This window comes from Anopheles gambiae, chromosome 3, assembly GCF_943734735.2.
Source record: "Anopheles gambiae chromosome 3, idAnoGambNW_F1_1, whole genome shotgun sequence".
NCBI classification, from domain to species: domain Eukaryota; kingdom Metazoa; phylum Arthropoda; class Insecta; order Diptera; family Culicidae; genus Anopheles; species Anopheles gambiae.
The window spans coordinates 77987571-78013284 of NC_064602.1; the positions used below are offsets into that span (position 1 = coordinate 77987571).

At 40.2% G+C, this 25714-nt stretch overlaps 2 protein-coding genes across 2 annotated transcripts; both read left to right on the forward strand.

Annotated features, from left to right (window-relative positions):
- Positions 1 to 8300: 8300 nt before the first annotated feature.
- Positions 8301 to 11768, forward strand: LOC1270660 (SET and MYND domain-containing protein 4). The gene is made up of 2 exons (XM_061655747.1): positions 8301 to 11175; positions 11239 to 11768. Exons 1-2 carry the CDS (start codon positions 9695 to 9697, stop codon positions 11603 to 11605), a joined length of 1848 nt encoding a protein of 615 aa, XP_061511731.1. The 5' UTR covers positions 8301 to 9694; the 3' UTR covers positions 11606 to 11768.
- A 2736-nt stretch (positions 11769 to 14504) lies between these two features.
- On the forward strand, positions 14505 to 18883 carry LOC133392990 (zinc finger protein 397-like). Its single transcript, XM_061655748.1, has 4 exons — positions 14505 to 14942; positions 15218 to 15385; positions 17856 to 17916; positions 17995 to 18883. Exons 1-4 carry the CDS (start codon positions 14920 to 14922, stop codon positions 18727 to 18729), a joined length of 987 nt encoding a protein of 328 aa, XP_061511732.1. The 5' UTR covers positions 14505 to 14919; the 3' UTR covers positions 18730 to 18883.
- The last annotated feature ends 6831 nt before the right edge of the window (positions 18884 to 25714 follow it).

The window sequence follows — 25714 nt, forward strand, 5'->3', positions numbered from 1 at the left end:
ATTGGTACTGAAATACCATCGGCAGTTTTTCAACGATCTCGTTAACCAATCGCGGATCGTTCAAATATTCGCCATGGTTTAAATTAGTCATATTAATTACCAGATTTTCCACGGATTCTGAAAGTTCCGGAATCTGCGAATGCCTGTTAACTCGGACTTTCAAAATGTCCTTTAGCAAATCCTTGTATACAAGATCTGGTCTACCGTAAGTCTCATCCAAACGTTCGATGATAGCCGGAACGTTTTTTGGGTCCATTAACAGCGGTCGTATGCTTCGCTCTGCTTCTCCTTTCACGTATTGTTGAAGTCTTCGCAAATTCTCGAAATTCGAAAATTTTGCATCCTTAGTTGTCTCGTCTAATGTTTTCTTGAATAAAGGCCATTCCTTAGGTTTGCCATCAAAATAGGGTAATGGAACTAGCGTATCACGCCGTATCGCAGAGTTCGTGGTCTCGTCCGTCATTTTTGTTTCTTCAGTCTTAGTAGTCATTCCCTTCAGTACATTTATTAGCTCCTGAATCAGCGATTTTTCGGCTGTATCGGATGTTTTCGATGATGGTTCAGGAACATTTCTCGAGGAACACTTGATGCAGAGCCATGGTTCATCTGGTCCCGGTTCGCGAGTCAGCTTCGCACAATTCAAATGGAACCACCTGTCACAGTCATCGCATTGAACCATATTATCCGCCAGATCTGGTTCATTGCACAATCTGCATGCGCCATTCTTATTTTCTACAAAAAACTTCTTCCTTGTCGCCATGTTCGACAGCAAACAAATTCCTCCTCTCGTCGTTATTCGAAAAAATATGCGGGTTGTTGGTTTATTCGATATCGTTCAACAGTAAAATAGAGTTCGTGAGATTGCTTCGCTTGCTTCAAGCAAGATTGATGTAATGGAACTCTCCGTGAGGTTCCTCTCTGGAGCCACCAATGTTCCGGGCCCGACGGCCAAGCCGACCGCGAAGGTTTCGGTCGTTCTGGAGCGCTTGATAACCGTCTGCTGCCACCGAACAGAACGTCCCGGGCAAAAAGGGTTTCAGGAGCGTCAACGGTCCAACTCTATTTCACCAAACTAATTTCAGTATTGGCCTACCAGGCTAGTTACCTCTTTTCCAAATTAAATTGGGAGGTCTATGCCGTGGAAGCGCCGCTACTGATTTCGTAAAGCGCCGTCGAGAAGGCAATCGTATTCGCCCTGGTTTCACCCGGGAGAATCTTAACACCAAATAGAGAAACGCACTCTTGAAATGCTGGTGTAAGACTAATTTATTATAACTATTTCCTCCTTTTATACTCTAAATTACAAGCTATCATAGCCTACTAAGAACAAAATATAAATTATTTAATTATAAATTCAAACAGCCACCTTTGATGTGGTCGCTGCGCAACAGACACCTTTCCTTTTGGGACATATTCGTCCTCCGTTGATCTTTTTATTGCATTGCTTGTGGTTGCACAATGTGGTTCAATGGATGATGATTGTTACATTACAGACACCTGGCCATGGCTCGGGGTGAATTTCATTCAACTTCTGGATTAACGTTGAATTGCAAACCATGAAATTAAATATTCGTTCAACAACATGGATTAACCTTCATTTCTTTAACCACCTACCCGGGTATGTTTTGCTTATTCTTTTTATTATAACTTTTTACTGGGTTATCGAATCGATCCAAAAAAATTAGAATGCCTATGGAAACATGTTTTAAAAGAGTGGTGAAAAATTCAGAATTTCTCAATTTTTTTTAAATGTGCTTTAAAAATTAAAATCAACTTTTACCCCTTACTTCTATAACCACCTACCCGTGTAGGTAATACATACAATAAAGGATTTTGGTTTGAATTAGTCGCTAATTTTGTAATGATATGTATAGCAATGCATGTAGTTATATTTATAGAATCTATTCCAAAAGTTTTCTAGCTCGTAATTTTCTTCTAAAGTCACATAGAATAAATGATTGCCCCGACAGTCGGGAAGACATGACGGTGTATTAGTGTCAGTTGAACTAATTGCTATGCATTCAATTTATGTAACTAAAAGCCATACTTCATAAATTTATAACATGAAAACTAGTATTGTTATTATAGCTGCATAGAATAAGTTGAAAAATACATTTTTTGACCAATAAAAATACAAATTCCCTTATAAAATGTATTACCTACACGGGTAGGTGGTCATAAAGATGAGGGTGTATTTTTGGTCATAGAAACGAAGGTTAAGAAACAATAATGCAAGAAATGGCTTTATCTTTGTAAACCTCAAAAAAATCAAAACAGAAAAAATCTTGATTTGAAACGAATGTAAACAATGCAATGCATATGCAAACACCACGGTTTTTCTATTAGAATTGATATTCATACTTACTTGCAGTTTTCAAGCGGGACATTGTTGTCAGATTGCTTTCAGCAACAATTTATTTACTTAATGGTCAATTTTTCACCCATATGTTTACTCGATTTCAGGCACCAGCTTCTGGTTTGTTTACTCGATCGACGCGCGTCCATCGAATTTTGTGGAGTGGTTTGACGTTTTGCTGCAGTGGCACATTCCATCGATGACGTCATATTGGGAGGTATTCAAGCTCCCCATGTAACGTTTTTTTGCAACTTCCCAAAGGCGAATCATTTGGCGCAAGGCCACGGAGCCACACCTGTACAAGAAGTTATTAGGCGCAAAGCCACGGGAGTGACAAAATGCAGTTTTTTTTTTTGCAAAACGTGAGCTTGTGTCACTTTTTTAAGCTTTGTCAAAATTTCGTAACCTAGCAGCCAGGAAAAAAAGTTGACAAAAGTTGATAAAAAGTGACAACATTTGACGTTCGCGAAAAAGCGTAAACAAACAGCTATTTGGCGCAGTTGTGACCCATTGCTTTGATAATAATGCTAAAATGCATGTTTCTAATTGATGTATGCATCTATTTAGTACTTCTTAAACAACATATCGATGATATTAAGATGTTTGAGCCTTTTGTCGTTTTTGTGTATATTTTTGGTGCGGCCACGAGAAAAGCTCATTTTTGCAGTTGACAAGCAATTTGGACAAACTTGAAATTTTTTCAACATTTTGTCACCTCCGTGGCCACGCGCCGATTCATATCACCACTTTGTATTTTGTTGTGTCCGCACAAATTAAACATGAGACGGTGTGTACGGCACAAACAGAATATGTATATTTTATCACTACTCTTTGGGATCGTTATACAATAACACGTAATAAATAATAACGCATACACACACGCAATGCTGGGAGAGGACAACCGGTCCTGCTCGCGCCGCGATCCTCACTGAGGACGTCACAGGATGACAGCCCTGCTGTCAACAGTGAGCCCTCAGGAAGAGGCAGCGGTCTGTCCACAACATATTTATTAAAATATATGTTTATATGTTAGCCGTTTCGTAAACCTTTTGCATCTTCTTCATCTCATGACTTTTTACACGATGTTGGTTTTTATATGAAATTTTGTGAGCTAGAAATAATATAATATTTTTTTCAAAAAAAATCATACAACGAATAATTCTTCTTCATTTTGCAATGTCGCTAATCTGGTTTTTACAAAATAATTTAACGATCGCTTGTTTGACCCTTGTTAAACCGTCTTGTGTACGACCAAAAACCTTTACGTAATCGTACAACCGCCTACCCGGGTAGGCCATACATTTTGTATGGATCAATTATGTTTTTCGTGGTTAACAGCGTATATCTTTTGAATTACAGTGAACCCTCTCTTATTTGAGAGGCGACGGGACTGTCGAATAAGAGGGGTTTTCAAATTACAGAGGTTGAAAGTGAATGAAAGGTCCATACAAACAAGAAAGAGACAGTATGCAGCCTTAACTGTTGCTATAGGAAACTGTGCATACGATTGCCAATTTGAGCATACATCATTCAATAACCATGGCAACACCATACACAAATAAGAGGAACACAGATTTCAGAGGTTTTCCAAATTAGAGGAACAAAAATGTACTGGAAATCAAGGGACTGTGCAAAATGTTCAAATAAGAGAGGTTTTTCAAATTGGAGAGGTGTCAAATAAGAGAGGGATCACTGTACTTGTTAAAGCGAAAGGCCATGCCCAAATAGCCAGAATTGCTTAAGCAGCTCATTTTGGCACGCTAAAGATCGCTGCTCTAATTCGCCTTTTGCAGTAGATAAACAGCATCAAAGTTCTATGTGGGTCTTTCAAACAGCGCCTAAGCAGCTTCCTTATGCCACGATGCCAGGGATTATTTTTCTTTGTGTTTTATTTTCAAGCAAGCGTCATCGATGAAATAAACAACAAGATTTGTTTCGTTTAAACACATATGTATATTTTTAAATCTTTTGTATTGATGATTACACAAAATTTTACACAATTTAATGATAATTCACAATCACTTCACTCAATATTCATTCTTCAATTAACGAATCTAACTTGTGCAGCAGCAATGAGATTATTGCCGGCGTCCGTCTTTGACACTTTGACAAGCGCCACCTTGTACCGATGTCATGCATTAAAAAGCTATAAAGTTCCACCAAGTTCAGTACCCTTTCTTAACAAGCCTTCAAGTTCCATCATGAACCCTACGCATAGTGCTAATCAGCCGCAAAGTTCCAAAGAGTACCATGTGCCTGTTAAAAAGCTCCATAGTTCCGTAAAGTACCGTCTATCTCTTAATCAGCCACAAAGTACGACATAGGAACGATTTTTCGTTAAACAGCCCTAAATCAGCTATAAAGTACGAGCTGGCTGTTTGGGTGGGAGCAAGGTGTTATAAATGACAAGGTGAAGTTGTTCAGAGCAAAATGACATTTCTCGACTTGACATTTCTCTTCCTGGGGCTCCAGTATAAAAATCGGGGAGGGGTGGTGCGGGGTAATGAAATTTGTATGCAGAGAGTGACAGATGTCCCCCACAATGTCGCCCAGCAAAAGCGATAAAAATCAACCTTCTAAATACATTATCCTTGCATGGGAGTGACAAAATGCTGACAAATTTTTCAAAATGTGTCACTTTTTTGAGCTTTTGTCAAAATTTTGTAACCTGGAGCAGCCAGGAAAAAAAGTTGACAAAAGTTGACAAAAAGTGATAACATTTGACGTTCGTGAAAAAGCGTAAACAAACTGCTATTTGGCGCAGTTGTGACCCATTGTTATGATAATAATGCTAAAATGCATGATTCTAATTGATTTATGTACCTATTTAGTACTTATTAAACAAAATATCGATGATGTTCAGATGTTGGAGGTTTTTGTCGCTCTTGTGTATGTTTTTGGTGCGGCCACGAGAAAAGCTCTTTTTTGCAGTTGACAAGCAATTTTGACAAAGTTGAAACATTTTTTCAGCTCCGTGGCCACGCGCTATTTGATTTGATCGAAAACTATCTTATAGGTTCATAATAATGTTCTATAACATATCGTAGGAAAATTAGAATTTTAAAAATCCTATCAAGATTTTTTTCAATCAAAAATATGTTCTAACTCTACCACCATAACTGGCCAGGACGCATGTTTTAAGTGGATGATTAGTCTTTGTTACGCGTGCGATTATTCAAAATGTCTCAAACTGTAATTTCGCGTGGTGCGCGATCACCTTAATCTAGAAACCGGGAACGCTACGTGTAAAAGCGTAATAAAAATGCGTCACAAACACTAACATGCGGCACTCACGCGTACGTACACTTATGTACTATTCCCTACCAGCATTAAACAGCTTTGAAGGCATTCAGAAGGCATTTAAAGCCTTAGTCGCCTTAGAAGGCGAATAAAGATTTCAACCGAAACTTTCACGGCTGAAACGGGATCTCTTCGAAATCTTTCAACTTTTTGATTCAACGAGAACAGATAACTTGCCACCATCTTAGCTTGTTTATATGCTGGTTTTGCACCCTCACTAATGTAACTGCCAACTAGAGTAGTTACAACGCTTTTGGTTACGAACCGAGAAAGCGTGTGTTCGAATCCTAATTTTTATTATCTTTTTTCTGTGTTTATTTCTTTTTAAATTATTATTTTCTTGCTATAATTAGAACAAACCAAATTTATGTGAAGCGAAATTTTAAAAACACCTTTTAAAAAACATAATAATGACTTTGTTTACCCTTCATAATCAGGATGGGAGAAATATGTATCTCATTTTTCCTTTTACTAGAGTTTTCGAAATAATTTTGTTATATTAATACCTTTCAACGAGTTGGTCTTTAACAACCGAATAATGCAGACCATATTTAATAAAGTGAAATAGCTTAGAGCTTAACGCAAGAGAACATAACACGTAAATCGTGGTATCGAATCTCACGTGAGAATCTGCGTACGAACACTACAACAGTGCAGTGCTGAAGACGCTTGTAAGGTTTTCTTTTGACAGTTGAAATTTCAAATTTCAAATTGAAAGCTAAATTTTTCAATGACATCCCAAATAGCCAGCTCGTACTTTATAGCTGATTTAGGGTTGTTTAACGAAAAATCGTTCCGATGTCGTACTTTGTGGCTGATTAAGAGATAGACGATACTTTGCGGAACTTTGGAGCTTTTTAACAGGTACATGGTACTCTTTGGAACTTTGCGGCTGATTAACACTATATGTAGGGTTCATGATGGAACTTTAAGGCTTGTTAAGAACGTGTACCGAACTTGGTGGAACTTCATAGCTTTTTAATGCATGACATCGGTACAAGGTGGGTCTTGTCAAAGTGTCAAAGACAGGCGCCGCCAATCATTTCATTGCTGCTGTACAAGTTAGATTAGTTCTTTGAAGAAGGGATTTTGAAGGAAGTGATTGTGATTGTACAGTAAATTGTGATACGTTTCGTGTAATTTATGAATATTAAGGATTTAAAAATATACACATGTACACAAACAAAACAAATCCTGTAGTTTATTTCATCCATGACGCTTGCTTGAAAATAAAACACAAAGAAAAATAATCCCCGGCACCGTAGCTTAAGGAAGCTGCTTAGGCGCTTTTTAGAAGGACCGACTGGAACTTTGATGCTGTTTATCTACTGCAAAAGGCGAATTAGAGCAGCGATCTTTAGCGTACCAAAATGAGCTGCTTAAGCAATTCTGGCTATTTAGGATCCCAAATAGCCAGCTCGTACTTTATAGCTGATTTAGGGCTGTTTAACGAAAAATCGTTCCGATGTCGTACTTTGTGGCTGATTAAGAGATAGACGGTACTTTGCGGAACTATGGAGCTTTTTAACAGGCACATGGTACTCTTTGGAACTTTGCGGCTGATTAGCACTATGTGTAGGGTTCATGATGGAACTTGAAGGCTTGTTAAGAAAGGGTACTGAACTTGGTGGAACTTTATAGCTTTTTAATGCATGACATCGGTTCAAGGTGGCTCTTGTCAAAGTGTCAAAGACGGACGCCGGCAATAATCTCATTGCTGCTGCACAAGTTAGATTCGTTACTTGAAGAATGAATATTGAGTGAAGCGATTGTGAATTATCAGTAAATTGTGTAAAAATTTGTGTAATTTATCAATACAAAAGATTTAAAAATATACATATGTGTTTAAACCAAACAAATTTTGTTGTTTATTTCATCGATGACGCTTGCTTGAAAATAAAACACAAAGAAAAATAATCTCTGGCATCGTGGCATAAGGAAGCTGCTTAGGCGCTGTTTGAAAGACCCACATAGAACTTTGATGCTGTTTATCTACTGCAAAAGGCGAATTAGAGCAGCGATCTTTAGCGTGCCAAAATGAGCTGCTTAAGCAATTCTGGCTATTTGGGATATTTCAAAGGCATTTAATTACTGCTAAATGCACTGCTGATCGCCTTCAATTCGCCGGCGATTACAAGGCGATTAGAAGGCATTTAATGGAAATTTGCGGGTAGGGTTATCCTCGGAAAGGATAAACTAACACCCTAAAAATTGTATCGGCTTCCGGGGGTATAAAAGGGACTGAACTTTCAATAAATAATCATTCTGATTTTGCAACTCTAGGAATCCTCTTTTTTAATTTTGCATATTCGGATCAGAAAGAATTCTCTCATCCCTCTTCACCCCCTTCTGCGGCATAGGCTCCTCAAATTACTTGAGAGAGCAACTAGCGGGAAGGTTAATTATTGGTGTTGAACGGTTGAGAAGATCGCTGTTACCCAAGCGGGTTTGACTTACAAGGCCGCATCCTTCGCGTGGCCCACAGACCCGTTCGCCGTAGTAACAGTCTTTTTCTAAGTTTTACTTACGTTTCTTTCAAAATTTATATACATTTTTCAATGGTTTTGCTTGTTGTATAAAAATATATGTTGACGATCTATAAAATATGCTCATGATGTTTTATTAAAAACCGGCTCCGACCGGCTCCAGACAACTTCGCAACCTTCTCCACTCCAACCCAACGGAGCCGGCTCCGCACCCACGGCTCCGAAGCTGAATCCGCTCCAGTTACTCCGAAACCGACTCCGCACCAACGACTCCGCGCTCACGGCTCTGGAGGCAGTTTTTGCAGACCGGCTTTTTTTTACCAAAAAAATCATGTTCAATAAAGTTTCAATCGGGAAGATCCATAATTAGCTGAGTAAATAATGTTGAAAGGAATCTATACAAAAATCGATAAGTGTTGAACATTGTTCAACAATCACACAATCACATCGGGTGTTAGCTTCTACACTTGCGAGAAGATAGATTCGTTTTTTACGCTATCATACAATGCCGTCCCTATTGAAACGTTAGTCCAGAGCCGTTGGTCCGAAGCCGTTGATTCACCGCCGGCTCCGGAGCCATTGATTCGTCGCCAGCTCCGGGGCTGTTGATGCGGACCCAGCTCCGGAGCTGTTGGTGTGGATCCGGCTCTGGAGCCGTGGGTGCCGAGCCGACTTCGGAGCCATTGGTGCGCTTCAAAACACCTATCCCTATTCGGCAGTAACACTATGACAAAAGTATGAATGTGTGTGTTAACTTTCAGCCAATTCTATTCTTGTAGTGGTTAGTATCATTTTAAAAGAGATTATTTCAGTGTTGAATTCAAAATATTGTTACACTGTAATACAACATTTGAAACAAAAAAAAGACATAAGTATCCTCTCAAAACATGTGGCAAGGCCGGTTGGGGTGTTGGAGTTGCAGCACATTTTTTATTGAAAAAAATATTCATAGGATTTGTAAAATTCTAATTTTACAACGATATGTTATAAAACATTATTGTGACCCTATAAGACAATTTTAATTCAAATCTAAGTAATTCAAAATATATACGCATTTAACCATGAAAAACATGATTCTTCCATACAAAATGTATGGCCTACATGGGTAAATTATTTATATAAACTTAAATAATTTAAAAAAATATTTAAACATTTTTGATATTTTTTATTATTTGCACTTGGGTAGAAAACATCTTTTCTGAGGCATTTTTAAAATTTGATGTCGATACGATTTTTTAATCCAAAGTTATTTTGAAATAAAGATGCGAAACATACCCGGGTAGGCGGTTGTACACATGACGGTTAACGTTGCTGTTCAGATTGTCAACTGGGTGTGCGGATCGAATCGCGCAGCTTTCCAAACGTCAACGAATAATTCCACCACAAAGAACATTCTTTTGTGCGAGTTCAAAGAAACGTGTTCGATTCGCATGCTTCTTGAGGAACAGAACGATTGAGTGACTTAGCAAGTTTCAATTACTAACCAGAGTACGTTTGTTTTATTTAGTGGCAGTATTCAGTTTTTTCTGTTTGTCTTCTGTTGGCTTAAAGAATGGAGGAAGCTAATGCAGTATTTCATGAAGGCTTGGACATGTTTTACGAAACACAGCCTGTGACATCGAGAGCAAAATATACGCATGTGTTGTTTGCAAAAATGTACGATACATTCCTTAAACCCAGTATATTACAAGCAAAACTTAACAATCTAAATACTAAAGAGACTATCGAGCTCCTGGCCCCCAAAATTGGAGAGTGGATTCGTAACAATTCCGTTCGAGAACGATTGAACTTGCGCAACGATTTAAAGGACAATGCAAAAGCGACTCTGCTACGGTCCCAAGGAAATAAAATGTTTCACCCGAACGTGAAACGCTACATCGAGGCCATCAAGCTGTACAATGAGAGCATCGCCTTTTCCGAAAAAGGATCGACAGAAAGGGCATTGGCCTATGTAAATCGCTCAAACATTTGTCTGAAGATGCAACGCTTTGAAGAATGTCTGAAGAACATTCGGCTTGCTCGTGAGTCAAACTATCCTGGAGAAAAGTTGAATCAACGCGAAAAAGAGGCCAAAACTGCTTTGGCAAAGGCTCGGAACAAGAATGCTTCTTCGAGCAAGGTTTCTCCGGATGTGGTGGAAGAGCCCGAGCTAAGCTATCCGGCCAAAGAGAATGCGCCGCAAGTTGCCAACTGTCTGGAACTGCGCAAAAACGTAGAATATGGACGACATGTGGTTGCCACTCGTAAGCTGAAGGTGGGCGATGTCGTGATGATCGAAAGGCCGCTTGTTACCGTGCTGAAGGATTCATTCCGATATGTGCGATGTGATTTCTGCCATGGCGAACGACCATTCACATTGATTCCTTGCGAAGGATGTACAATGGCCATGTACTGTTCGGAGGAATGTCTGAGTAAAGCGTACAACAAGTATCATCGATATGAGTGCGGGCTTTTACGAGACTTGTGGGAAGTTTTCGAAGAAGTTCCCTTGATTGCTATTCGCATGATTGCCATTGCGATCGCCACCTTCGATAACAATCCAGAGACACTGAAGGATCATCTCAACGCACTGGATGAATCCAATGTTAACGGGTTTACGATGGATTGGAATAAAGCAACGCAACAGGACATTTTCAACACGGTGCACGTGTTAACCACTAACCAAGAACGGCGAGACAGCATTTTTGTTGCATTCCATATCTTCAATGCTACCATCCTACATACCCTTATTCTGGAAAGAACAGAGCTGGGACCGGTGTGTGGAGCAAACCCAGCGTTTAACAAGTTTTTACTAGATTTAATCTTGCGATATATGCAAATCGTGAATTGTAACAGAAAATTGTTGTCCTTTAATGCGTACAAGGTGAAGGAATACGTGGCTGAATCATTTGCAGTGGGTTGTTATCCATTGATTAGCATGCTTAACCATTCCTGTGCTCCCAACGTGCAACGCATCACTTTGCGCGATGGGCGGTGTGCAGTTTTTGTCATCCGTCCAGTTCTCGAAGGAAGTCAACTGTTCGATAGCTATGAGTAAGTGAAATCAATAGAAGAAATGAACACTCTTCATCATACTAATAATTTCATTTGTTTCAGAACGGGTCATACATTGCATGAACGAGAAATGAGGCAATCAATGTTGTCATTCATGTACAGCTTCCAATGCACATGTGAAGCATGTACGTTCAATTATCCTACTTGGAAAGTTCTTCTGGAAGGTAGTGATGTAACCAATTCTGAAGACATGGCAAAACATTTGTACTACAATCGGATGCTCAGTTCTCATGAGGATAAGAAAGTGCGCAAAATTATGGCAGAACTGCGGTCTTTTCTGAATGAAACACCAAAATTGTATCCTGAGAGTGAAGTCTGTTTTAGACAGGTAGAGTTTGTACGGTCTCTTCAAGTACTGTACAACCAAACATCTGAAAATGCGGAGTATTGGAAACACTGCAAACCGTAACTAATGCTCCCAGAAAAATGTGTGAGGTTCTGAGTACAACTGAGTTAATTTCCTTACGTATATTTTTAGCGCGGGTTTTTACACATTTGATGTTCGTTCAATATGCCCATGAATTCGATATGATGATAATAAACTGAATTTTTCTTTTTGATAAATAACAACTAAACATTTACTGAGTACTGCTATTCCTTCCGAAACTTCAACTTTCCATAGATGCACTAGCGAAATAAATCAACTAAATGATCTCACACGATGTGAAATGAAGAATGGCTTCCCATAAACGGTTCCTGTTATCTAAACGAAATATCACTCTAGGATCACGTGAATTCCACGTGGGAAATTAAAAACTTCTCGGGATAAGGAGTACATCTGTTTCGTGTATTGACTCGGATACCTCTTTAATCGTTCATGTGATGATGGATGGAAGTATATCTTTATCGGAGTATCCTGATTGTCTTGAACAGCCAGAGTGATCATTTATAGGGTAGCAAAAAAGCGATAGCATTTGTGTTGTAATAGAGATTGGGGATAACTAGGAATTAGCTTAGTATAAATATGATAAAAAGCTTTTTCCTCATCACCGACTTCCGTGACAGTGTCGTCATTCCAGCACATCATTCCATAATACCTTTAGCCGTTTCAACAAACGATGAACGTGGAACAACCCGAAGGCCAATCTGCGGTACAGGTGAATGATTATTGATTATGTTCATGACTCATTAGGGTAATTGAATCCTTTGGGTGAGCTCCATACACTGCATCGACGTTGTTGGGAATGCTTTCTGAGTATTGGTTATTACTTTCTACGGTGATTTATGCAGTCAAACAATGCTGCCAACAAAACCATGGCGTCACATCCATTTAATTCACTCGCGAGCAGGAATCCACTTCCCAAATTAATTGTAAACATGCCGATTGTTAGCGAGATTGCGTCGTTTTAAAGGATTTCTCTCCATACACTCCATGATGCACAAAAACTAAACACCCTTTTTGCACAAACCGACTACGTTTAATCAATTTTGCCTCTTTTCTGGGAGGTTTTTGTTCTATTGCGCTCCCTCGGCACCGATTGGCGATAGAAAAACAACTGCGAGGCAGTTTAAATTTAATTATAAACTGTTGTTTTTCTTCATCCTTGTGCAACCAAAAGCACACAGACTCTCACGCGGACCCGAACCACATCGACGGAAGGATGAGAGAACCGTCATTCGTTACGGTGGAATGTGGCTTGCGGCCAAATTGCACAACCAGACGATACGGCTGCCTCATCCGGCGTTATAAAAACACGCAACCCAGCTCATGTCGATGTTTGTCTTAATCCTTCACGGTACCATGCCGGCTTTGCAGGGTGGATTGTGTTTGCTATTAGCCGTTGAATGGATAATTCCACGAGGATAGCAAAGGAAGCTCCAAAACACGTCGGATGAGTGATTTTTTACATGAATATTCGCACACCACCAATACAATCGATCAATACCCACACACAATCGCTCAATATATGAGGTTTGGCAACGATACTCATCAGTTGAAGCGATTTGTAACGCCTCCGCCATTGGATCCTCTGCCCGATAGCTCACTAATCGGTTAATAAGGTTTTGCCAAATACATAAACTACCTTCTATCGCCAGTCTCGTCCCTCTAAAACCAACCATGCGTCCTCTCTCAAGCTTCTGTATGTGCATGTTCCCCTCTTGTGCTGAGACGCCCGGGAAGGAAGATCGGAAAATCAGAGATTAGAGTGTTTTCCTTGGCATTATTTGGCCAATCGCTTTTCCGATAAACGTGATCTCCTCCATTTCGCTTCGTTGTCCCATCATGTACTGGTTCCCGTATGTCCTTGTCAATTAGCAATTGCGCATGGCACTGACGTCACGGCAAACGGAACAGGATGCGCTTCTTTTTCGCGTGCGCGGTACGTTATCTCTTTCAACTGACATCTCTCTTCTACAAGTATCTCCTATTCTTTCACTGTCCTAAACAACGAAGACCTCTCTGGTGTCCCAGATTCCTCTAAAAAGTATGACGAATAGAGAGCTCCATGGAAATCTCTTCCCCGTGACACACAAGGAAGAAGGAGAAGGACGCTTACCCGTGTCTCCATGCTGCTCGAACACTATTTATGGAGTCATTTTGTTCGAACAGAAGAGGTAAATACATAATCCTTCTAATTTTCCTAAATCAGTAATCGTTCTCACCTTCTCCGTCGACCTCCGTAAAGCTCACCTGAAGATAACAAGCGCGTAGGAGTTCGGCAACACATTATATTTCATTGGTAGTACATAGGAAGAGCTCCATGTTCAGATAAATGACAACCATTACAAACGAGTCCATTTCCGCCACACCAAACACCTTGTCCTCCCGTAGAATTGTAAATCAGATTTGGAAAATAAATAATCGCTTATGTGCAGCGCGCGCGTGTCTTCATGAAATGATCCGAAACTGGCCAGAGAGACTGAAAGAGACCAAAGATATGAGAGAAAGAGTCGAAATATTGTGAGAAGTGAGCTTTCCTATTTTCAATTTTCCATTTTTCCTCCCTTACTCACTCTTTTCCGTTGTTCCGCAATTCGCACCGACGAGGTCCCAGCAGGTCCGCGGATTATGTGCAGATCAGTGTCGTGTGTCCTGCCTTACCGGGGTATGGTGGAAGGGCACGCCAGCATGATCCCTTCTCTTTCTGTTGTTTTCCATCGTCCTTTTTCTATCTTCAGCGGTACCGTCGCACACATAAGCATAAGATTTGTTTACCTTGCTGCCTTCGCTCCGGATTTTCTACTTTGAGCAACGCCATCCTCGTGGGGCAGGGAGATGACTTGGGTGCGTTTAAGGACTTCCCTTAAACCGAACCATCCAGGAAAGGAGCTACTTCGATGGCGTCAAACTGTGCCAGTCTCACTTTGGCACGAACTGTCGAATGGAATTGGTGTGATTGGGGAGTTGACATCAGTTGGATCCGTTGCCATCGTAACGTGAACCTGGCCAAGAATGATATTCTGTGCATCATAGTAGCTAGGCAAGTGATAAAGAAAGGACAATTGAGGACAAGTGTATTGTGAACATCGAATCTTTAAATCAAGCAGAATATAGCTTTTTTGTCAAGTAGTGAATCAAACATTCCCCATTGGATTGAACCCGGAAGAACATTTTAATCTTCTCTCTCGGATATTTGTGTTACTTTATGTGAATGTGACCTACTGAAAGAAATAGAGACTCTTGCAAAAAACGTTTCTCTGTCGCGTGTATTGTTCCCTTCAACTCTCCGGTATAGGAAACATCCTGTTCCTATCATCCCGAAGCGGAAGGAATAACTTAAAATGGATTGGGACATCGTTGACATGTAAGTAGATTAGTTTTTGGTTTCCCTTTTATCGTTTGGATCAACTAATTGGGCTTTAAGCCCTTGACGACTTAATTTCTTCGTAATTCACCGACCCTAATGAACATTCTTGCCGATGTATTCCATGACGAACAGATCACATTTTCACGGATCGATGGCATGCAGTCAGTTTATGTATTGATTTCTAATTGAACCTGAAAATAAGATCTTTCGGAAGATTCACAACGGTCCAGCCTAATTCTCAATGTTTATTTTTTAATTACGGTCTTTTTCAGCTTTAATTTCCTCCCGGAGAACCAGGAGCTAGACAATGGCATTCAATCAATCCTGCTGAGGGAATCGAGCTTCATCACAACACTTCCACAGGCTGAGGACGAATCTTCAGATTGCCACAACACACCAATGATCCATTGGTCTTCATCCTGGAAGCCTTCTAAATGCATGTAAGTACACCAACACTGTCTACGTGGAAACAAGCGTTTTGTCGTTCCCAAGGATTAAGAAATTACATTCGCACGATTTGAGGTTGATAAATACTCACTGCGACAAACGCAACGAACCCTTGCCTCAACTACCTTTCGATGAAAACTATTTGTTTGGTAAACGTACCAACCCTGGTGTGGATTAGCAGACGATAAATGAGTTCCTGGAACCTTTGTACTTTGTACTGGTAGTTGTGATGGGTGGATGGAGCTTTTGTCCTTCGCTTTTCGGTTGTTGACATGGTTCCTGTCTCTACCATTCGACATAGATTGGCTTCCTTAAAGTCAACATAATACAGCATCCCATTCAACGATCCCAACAATCAGGTCAGGATGAGATATGATATGAACGTCCTCCATAAACTTCCTTTCTGTTTCGATTCAGGTGGTAAAACTGTGTCGGGAAAATGCTTTTTACTGCGAAAGCGTGTGCAACGTACATAAATTTTAACTGAATGATTGGTTTCATTTGCGGATATGAATACGTAATGTAGTGTTGTGGAATGGAAAATAGTAGATTATTTCGCCGCAGTTATCATGGAGAAACATAACAAATGAATCCATAAACATGCATGACTGTGTAAGCTGTAGTAAAAAATGTAAAAAATAAATTTATTCTTCTCTAATTTATTCATTACTTTTGAAAAGACTTTAAAGTAAACCTCAAAGGTTAAGAAATCTGTTCCTCAAAAGAGGTTTCCTTACAGAAAGGCTTCAGGTTCACACTTTCTGCAAACACACGTGTAACGAAAACTTTCTAGTCCGAACTACCCCTTATCCTTATCTCCTTATCCTTGCTGTATTGTTCACGTTGTTTGGTCTTATGAAACATTCAATCCACAGAGTCGTAGAAACGTTCTCATCCTCCACTGTTTGTTTGCTGGAACACAAAACTTCATCAACACCAAGTTACAGCATCAACTTTTGTGCAACTTTCCTTCATGCAATCTCGATTTCAAGTCAACTGATGAGCGACCAGATGATTGGGAAACTAGAAACAATCGGAAAAGCGGGACAAAGTTTCATTGTTTCATACATTTTTAAACATCCGGAATGAAATGTGAAACGGATTTGTGCATGGATCGGTTGTTTGTTATTTGAAATTGGTTTGATTTTGGCTTGAGATGCTTGCTTGGGAGAAAACAGAACTTCATTTCATTGCTTCTAGGTAAAAGCAAAATAAAGTCCACAATTTTTCCATTTTTCCATTTCCTCAAGGCATTCTGAAGCCGTATAAACCTTCAACGCGATTTATAAAAGAGTCTTTGCTGGCAGGAAATCAACGCCATAATTACCCAAAGAAGGAGATTGCATTAATTTCATCATAAGGCTTCTGCAAGATACTTGTTGCAAGAAAAATCCTACTTTACCTTTAACGAAGTTTTCCAAATACTCAAACAAACGTGATTCGGTACATTAAAAGATATTGGAGCAGCAAAAAAACATTACCCCCATCGGTGTCAGTCGTGCTTTGTAAGCGGAAACCCTGAGCATTTTTAACGAGAACCCAAGACAACAATAACTCGCTGCTAATTAACGCTATTTTCATAGGCACAGTCCGGAAGAATCCGTGAAAGAGACAGCTTCGTTACTCGACAGCCAGTTGAACGAATGGAAATTACGCGAATTTACGTAGGAGTTGCGGCATATTGCATGATTTATGAATCTCTGCATCCATTTGTAGGAACAACTCCACAATCAAATTTATTTGCCTGACCCTTTATGAATCGGGAAATGCTCCGTGACGGAAAGTTTTGTGCTAAATAAATATCATCTACCGATTCCATTTGTGTTGGAATATGTTTTACTAATCAATGGCGAATAATTGTGGCCTTGCATGCTTAACAATCCGCAGAATAGGGCAAATAAATTATTCCTAATCGTCCAGTCGCAGAAGAGAACCGATAATAGTTGGCAGCATTTCAATGAGTTGTTATTTACTCAATTATTTCCATAAACAATCGAAAAGGTTAGAAGAGTGTTCGTTTTGACAATGGTGTATGTTCAATTCACACACTATTATTATGCACCCTACATTTATTGGAAAACTCTTCAACCATGTTCAAATCGCTCAGAGTCTGCTCTTCTACAAACGACTCTCCCTGGAAGGACATTTTTCCAAAGGGGCGTTGCCAGACGATGGACCAATCAGTGCTCTGTTCTCTTCGGAGGGTTCGGAAAAAGGACTCAACCAGAAGGAACTTGGATGGCTCTCACAGCTGTTCAAACTGAGATGAGATTCCATCGCACTTAGTGAGAGTCTCCTCTATGCTGACGGGTTAGTTCGCTACATTTGCTGTTTGTTTGCGGTTGAGGTTAGATATTCATGCTGTAGATATATTCCAATAGAGATTCATTCCAATCACTCCATTTCCCGACGGCATTTGATGTCTGTAATCAGTTGTTGTGAATAATATTGTTTGTGTTTCAGATCTCCAGCGTCGGAGATTCGTGATTCCCACCAGTTGTCCGACACAATGTCCTGTTTAGAGGTATGCAACCTTCTCTTATCATATTTGCTACTTCAACCACCGGTCTGTTTATCATTTCAATCCCTTTTCACCCTTCAGGAGATGGAAGTACCACGCGACATGTTCGAGGAACCCAACGACAGTTTGAACAAGGCTGTCGTTCCCATTTCACCTCCAGACAACTGCTCCAGAGATTCTAGTCTACGTGACAAACAACTCCACACTGACAACAACAACCTGCAGCCGAGGGACGAAAGGCCTTTCCGGTGTGCCATCTGTCCCAAGGCGTTCCGACTTTCCTCCACACTGTCCGCACACAAGAAGCTGCACGACCAAAGAGGACCCGATCTACGGTGTGAGACGTGTGGACGAGCCTTCACGCAACCCAGCGCTCTCTCCAGCCATCGACTGCTGCATCGGTCGGATCGGCCACATAGCTGCAGCCTCTGTGGAAAGCAGTTCGTTCGGCTGCATGCCCTCAAGACACATGTGCTTAGTCACGCGAACGAACGACCCTACGAGTGTGACCAGTGTGGAAAAGCTTTTACCGAAAAGCACGTGCTCGTACGCCATCGCAAGACGCACAGTAACGAGCGGCCCCATGAATGTGCCGTTTGCTCGAAGGCCTTCAAGGAGCGGTATGACCTACTGCGCCACACGCTCATTCACAGTGGACTGCGGCCGCACAAGTATCCCGATTGCTCCAAAACCTTCGTCCAATCCAATGCACTGGTTAAACATCGAAAGTGTCACGAACGGGAACGCACCGTTGGCCGTCATCAGTTGAACGCAGCTTCCTTTGCTGTAACTAGGGTCGAAACTACGTGTTGCTAAGTGGAACAGTGACGGAGCGAGAGAAGCAACAAATGTTAATGTTGATTTGCAGAGTGTAAATAGAAACGTGTTTGAGCAAATGTTATTGTGAGTGTCTTTGGAACAGCATTCAGAGGAAGTGTGCAATTAAATAAAGTGTGTATATATTCACCGATATGCTACTGAGGCATCTTAATAATGGTTTCACAAGGAATATTAAATTGACGGACGCTCTGAAAATGAATGTTTTTCCTGTTTTAGTGACACTACTGAACAAAGTCACTTTACATTCCCTCACTAAATTACCTACGCAAACAACTGATGCCACCCCAAACCAATAGGGACGTTGTTGCTCCATTCCACAATGCCCCACAGTCCCAAAGGAAGGATTTGATAGAACCACTATGCGAAGTCTACTCCTTGCCCAGCGTGGTTCCGCTGATTGTTAAGTAAACATTTTGAAGAGGCAGATTGTCCTGCAACGAAATTACCTTTAATATGTTTGCACAGGAAAGAACAACGCCAATAGTTACGGAGATTGAGAAGCGAATCTTGACATGCTCTTTCCCATCGCTGCTTCAAGTCACGGCGGTGGCAGCGTTTGAGATGCTTTCTATTTTCAGGATTTAAAAAGGATTTACATCGCAGGCGCTTTCATCACATTTTAGTGCTTGTGGCCTTTACCGTGGCCATGGTACGAAAAAAGGCTCTTTGGCAGTTAAAGCAAATCAACGACGGATTATTTTTGGAAATGGGTTTTGCCTTCAGCTATGACGGACTTTTTTTATTCCACGCAGTTTGTATCACACAAAAAAGACGATGTTATTTTTCCATATTTCCCAAATTATGCATGCAAAACGATCCACATAGGTGGTGTTTTTTTAGGACACATTCGAAAAAATCGGAAGGTTATATGAAACCGAAAGTGGGTGTTTCTAGAAAAGTCGTTTTTTATGCAGTTAATGGTGATTTTTTCTGCTTGTTTGCTTCATTCAATGTTTTATCGATTAGCAGGAAGTATGGAAATATTTTATCAGGGATTTTTTTCATCACATTCAGCCCTTTTCACAAGTAAAGTTCGAATTATTATAAGCATTTTCCAAAAGGACGCATTCTTCTCTATCAAGACACTCTGGCTTTGAAAGAATAATTCCAAATAACTTGCTGAATGATTTCTACCATCTTTGATCCTACACCGTATCTCCCATCATTCCACATTCCCTCTTACCAGCTCTGCGCCATTTGCAAAATATATGCTTGTTTGAAGCACGTTTGAATCATGAAAATGGCATAACGAAACTCGTGACAAAATGATTTGTGATGTGACGGTTGAGTGATGATTTTAATATGCTCCGAAAATAGTCATGGCGATTCAGAATACGGAGCTACACGACGGTAAACCATCAAACCCTTCGTCAAACATCAAACCCTTCGTTATCATCATTACACTCAATTATGCTGTAACTTTGACCGGGGAGTACTATGGGAATATGACGTTGAACATTGTAATTGAACCCATTGCCAGGGTTAGCGGGACTTTTTCATGTCCGTTTGATTGGTGTGGTTCTCCCTAGACCGAAATAGATGAGTGTTGCACGTAAAATAATTAATGGAGCCAGAAAACAAACCATCATCATCTCATTAAATGGTTTTATAACGACATCGAGAGTTAAGCTCCAGACAATTCCACGCAAAAGAGGCCATCTCATTGTTATGTGCACTAATATCTTAATTAATATCGACATTTTAAGGCTGATTTGTCCTATATAATCCATTTTTGGTAATAATTGACTTCATTTTTTATGGTATCGCATACATACGGAAACTACAAGAAGTAATAAATACCTTGTGATATCTATATAGATGCGAAATATGCCTCCAGACATTTTCCAGGACAGAGATGCTTATCGAAATATCACAACCTTCATTTCCATCACATCCAATCCACTCACCCTTTTCTAACACCATCAAAGGACGAGAGGAAAATGCAAAAGTACTTTGTTCAGCTTACTTGACGACCACAACACCAAGGAGTAGTAGGCCACGTGCATGGATGGTAACGATTAGCCGGTTCCCGTGTGGGTTTGTTTTTGTCACTTTGATTTGACGTAAAACAGCTTACTGATTCCGGCTCCGACGCGGTGGCGTTCAGCCTTCGGGGTGTGTTTCTCATTTTGTGACACATTGTACATTGCCGCCGGTAGTTGCTGGTATTAACAAAATACACCGTGATGCTGAGTGGGGTGACAAATTGAAGTGTGGAAATTAATTTACTTAATGATTTTTAAATTAAGTGATTGCCTTAGCACCTTTTTCCGACTATTGGTTACCGTCTTCTGATACTGAAGGACACTGTTCTAAACTGTGTTAGAAATTTTACTGACTTTCAGTGCTTCGATCAATATCTTACTACTTCAGTCCCACAAACAGCAAACAAGCAAAACCTTCGTGTGCCTTCTGGACCAACGGAAATCTCCAGAACATCTCCATGGCCTACTCAAACACACTCTCGTAGCCCGGGATTATGTTTCCACTATTTACACATCAATTAATTCCCATAATGACTTCTTCCGATTGCTTGGCAGAAGCAGCCTAAAGGACCCTGCCATGATCCTGTCCCTATTTGTCTGTCCTTTTACCATTCTTTGAAGGAGAAAGTGCGCCTCCGAAATGAACAACAGCTGAACCAACTCTTGCCTAAAGTGGTTGCCGCAGATTGCTTCCCACAAAGGTACTTCTGGCCCGAAAATTGATCCTTTATAGACACCTTTCCTTTTGGGACATATTCGTCCTCCGTTGATCTTTTTATTGCATTGCTTGTGGTTGCACAATGTGGTTCAATGGATGATGATTGTTACATTACAGACACCTGGCCATGGCTCGGGATAATTGTTAGATTTGTTAACCACTTTTTGCAAACCCTTCGAATTGTATTAAACTGCATACCAAGAAATTGAAGATATGCTTGACAAAACATGCATTATTTGGGGTTCAACAAGAACAGCTCACGGCGAATGAAGATAATGTAGGCAATTTCATATCAACACTCTACGGTTTTTCTACATTGTTTGAAATTATTTTGTTACTTACTTGCAGTTTCTAAGCGGGACATAGCAGATAGCAGATTACTTTCAACAACAAAACAACCTTATTTCTCACAAAAACGCCCCCGATATGCTTGCTTATTATTTGGCGTACTTTCTTGTCAATTGACCAGTCGAAGGGGTATCCCATACTGTGTTAATTGCAATTCATTTCCGTTTTCGATTCGTTCTAAACGAAGGCGTATAGCTGTGTAAGAAAATTTAATCATAGTTGTTACCACAACCTTCTACTAGGGACCAGTTTTGGAAAGTAAATTACGGTTTGCAGTGTTATCCAAGCTTGGCATTTTCCGTGAGGCATGTCGGGCTGTGTAGTGTTTAAATAGCACCTAACAACTCTGTCTGCCTGAAGCAAACATCAGCCGCTGGATACGCTTTTGGCGTTCCATTCAATCAACATAACAGCTCGGCTATGTACTTACGCAGTTTTTTGTTCTCTCCAGAAACTATCAGAACTTATCAGAGAAATACAGCGGTCATGTTTAGCCTTATTTTCATGAAAACTAGCTAAGCTTCTTCTGGCAAGATCGTCTAATTCCGGATAATTGAACGTACATGCTTCACACCTGCATTGGAAGATAGGCCTGAATGACAAGAGTTTTTGCCTCTGTCCCCGGTCATGTCCTAAATGGTTCAGCCTATCTTTCAGGCAGAATAATTATAAATAATGAGTGATTCGGTGACAAAATTCGATAGAATTCACCAAAGTCTATGTATGATACAGCTCGATGCTCTTTTTTGCACTAATTCCAAGGACTGTCAATGAAGTCAAAGGCATCCAAGATGACCAAACCGATTTTGGCTAATACTTGACCTCGTTCCTACACAGTCCTTGAGCTGGTGCCTGAAATCGAGTAAACATTCCAGTGAAAAATTGACCATTAGGTAAATAAATTGTTGCTCAAAGCATTCTGATAACAATGTCCCGCTTGGAAACTGCAAGTAAGTATCAATATCAATTCTAACACAAGGAGTTTGCATATGAGGTTGTTTACATTCGTTTCAAATCGACATTTTTTCTTTCTTTTTGAAGTGTTGTTTTTTGTGAACATTCACAAAGTTTCAGCCATTTCTTAGATTATTGGTTCTTAATCCATGATGTAAAACGAATTTTTAATTTCATGGTCGTTAACCCAGAAGTTGAATGAAATTCACCCCGAGCCATGGCCAGGTGTCTGTAATGTAACAATCATCATCCATTGAACCACATTGTGCAACCACAAGCAATGCAATAAAAAGATCAACGGAGGACGAATATGTCCCAAAAGGAAAGGTGTCTGTAAAGGATCAATTTTCGGACCAGAAGTACCTTTGTGGGAAGCAATCTGCGGCAACCACTTCAGGCACGAGTTGGTTCAGCTGTTGTTCATTTCGGAGGCGCACTTTCTCCTTCAACGAATTGCACAAGGTCAGACAAATAGAGACAGGATCATGGCAGGGGTTCTTTAGGCTGCTTCTGCCAAGCAATCGGAAGAAGTCATTATGGGAATTAATTGATGTGTAAATAATGGAAACATAATCCCGGACTACGAGAGTGTGTTTGAGTAGGCTGCGGCGTGGTTCTGGAGATTTCCGTTGGTCCAGAAGGCACACGAAGGTTTTGCTTGTTTGCTGTTTGTGGCTGAAGACATTGATCGAAGCAAAGGAATCAGTGAAAATTTGAACAGAGCTTAATTTGTGTTCTTCAGTGTCAGGAGACGGTAACCGATCGTCGGAAAAGGGTGCTAAGGCAATCATTTAATTTAAAAATCAAAAAAAAATTGATTTGATTTTAAAAGTAAATTTATTCCCACACTTCAATTTGTCACTCCAATCAGCATCGCGGTATATTTTGTTAATACCAGCAACTACCGGCGGCAATGTACAATGTGTCACAAAATGAGAAACACACCCCGAAGGCTGTACGCCACCCCGTCTGATCCGGAATCAGTAAGCTGTTTTACGCCAAATTAAAGTGACAAAAACAAACCCACACGGGAACCGGCTAATCGTTACCATCCATGCTCGTGGCCTACTAGTCCTTGGTGTTGGGGTCGTTAAGTAAGCTGAACAAAGTACTTTTGCATTTCCCTCTCGTTTATTTGATGGTGTTAGAAAAGGGTGAGTGGTTTGGATGTGATGGAAATGAAGGTTGTGATATTTCGATAAGCATCTCTGTTCTAGAAAATGTCTGGATGCATATTCACAAGGTATACTATATAGAATTCACAAGGTATTTATTACTTCTAGATGAGGGGATGACATATCGTTTATTTAAATTCTTTATGTATTGTTTCCGTGTGCATGTAATTTTATAAAAAATGAAGTCAATTCTTCCCAGAAATTGGTTAGGTAGGACAAATCAGCCTTAAAATGTCGATATTAATTAAGATATTAGTGCACAGAACAATGAGTAGGCCTCTTTTGCGTGGAATTGTTTGGAGCTTAACTCTCGATGTCGTTATAAAACCATTTAATGAGATGAGGATGGTTTGTTTTCTGGCTCCATTAATTATTTTACGTGCAAAACTCAGCTATTTCGGTCTAGGGAGAACCACACCAATCAAAAGGACATGAAAAAGGGCCGCTAACCCTGGCAATGGTTTCAATTACAATGTTCAACGTTCTATTCCCCTAGTATTCCCCGGTCAAAGTTACAGCATAATTGAGTGCAATGATGATAACGAAGGGTTTGATGTTTGACGAAAGCGCCGAGGATTATATGCCACGCCCGAATGCATTTAAGCACGTTCGACATGGTTTACCGTCGTGTCTCTGTAGCTCCGTATTCTGAATCGCCATGACTATTTTCGGAGCATATTAAAATCATCATCCAACCGTCGCATCACAAATCATTTTGTCACGAGTTTCGTTATGCCATTTTCATGATTCAAACGTATTTCAAACAAGCATATATTTTGCAAATGGTGCAGAGATGGTAAGAGGGAATGTGGAATGATAGAAGATACGGTGCGAATGCTAGAAGAATGCGTCTTTTAGGAAAATGCTTATAATAATTCGAACTTTACTTGTGAAAAGGGCTGAATGTGATGGAAAAAATCCCCGATAAAATATTTCCATATTGTGTGCTTATCGATAAAACATTGTATGAAGCAAACAAGTTGAAACAATAACCATTAACTACATAAAAAACGGCTTTTCTAGAAACACCCACTTTCGGTTTCATATTACCTTCCGATTTTTTCGAACATGTCCTAAAAAAACATTTCCGATGTGGATCGTTTTGCATGCATAATTTGGGAAATATGGAAAAATAACAACGTCTTTTTTGTGCGATGCAAACTGCGTGGAATAAAAAAATTCCGTCATAGCTGAAGGCAAAAACCATTTCCAAAAATAATCCGTCGTTGATTTGCTTTTACTATCTAAGAGCCTTTTTTCGTACCATGGCCACGGTTCGTACCATAAGCCACAAGCACTACAGTGTAATGGAAGAGCTCGAAATGTAAATCCTTTTTAAATCCTGAAAATAGAAAGCATCTCGAATGCTGCCACCGCCGTGACTTGAAGCAGCGATGGGAAAGAGCATGTCAAGATTCGCTGCTCAATCTCCGTAACTATTGGCATTGTACTTTCCTGTGCAAACATATTAAAGGTAATTTCATTGCAGGACAATCTGCCTCTTCCAAATGTTTACTTAACAATCAGTGGAACCACGCTGGGCCAGGAGTAGACTTTACAGAGTGGTTCCTACAAAACCTGGGAATGATGGGCATTGTGGAATGGAGCAACAACGTCCCTTTGGTTTGGGGTGACATTAGTTGTTTGCGTAGGTAATTTAGTGAGGGAATGTAAAGTGACTTTGTTCAAAAGTGTCACTAAAACAGGAAAAACATTCATTTTCGTCGTTCGTCAATTTAATATTCCATAAGAAACCATTATTAAGATGACTCAGTAGCATA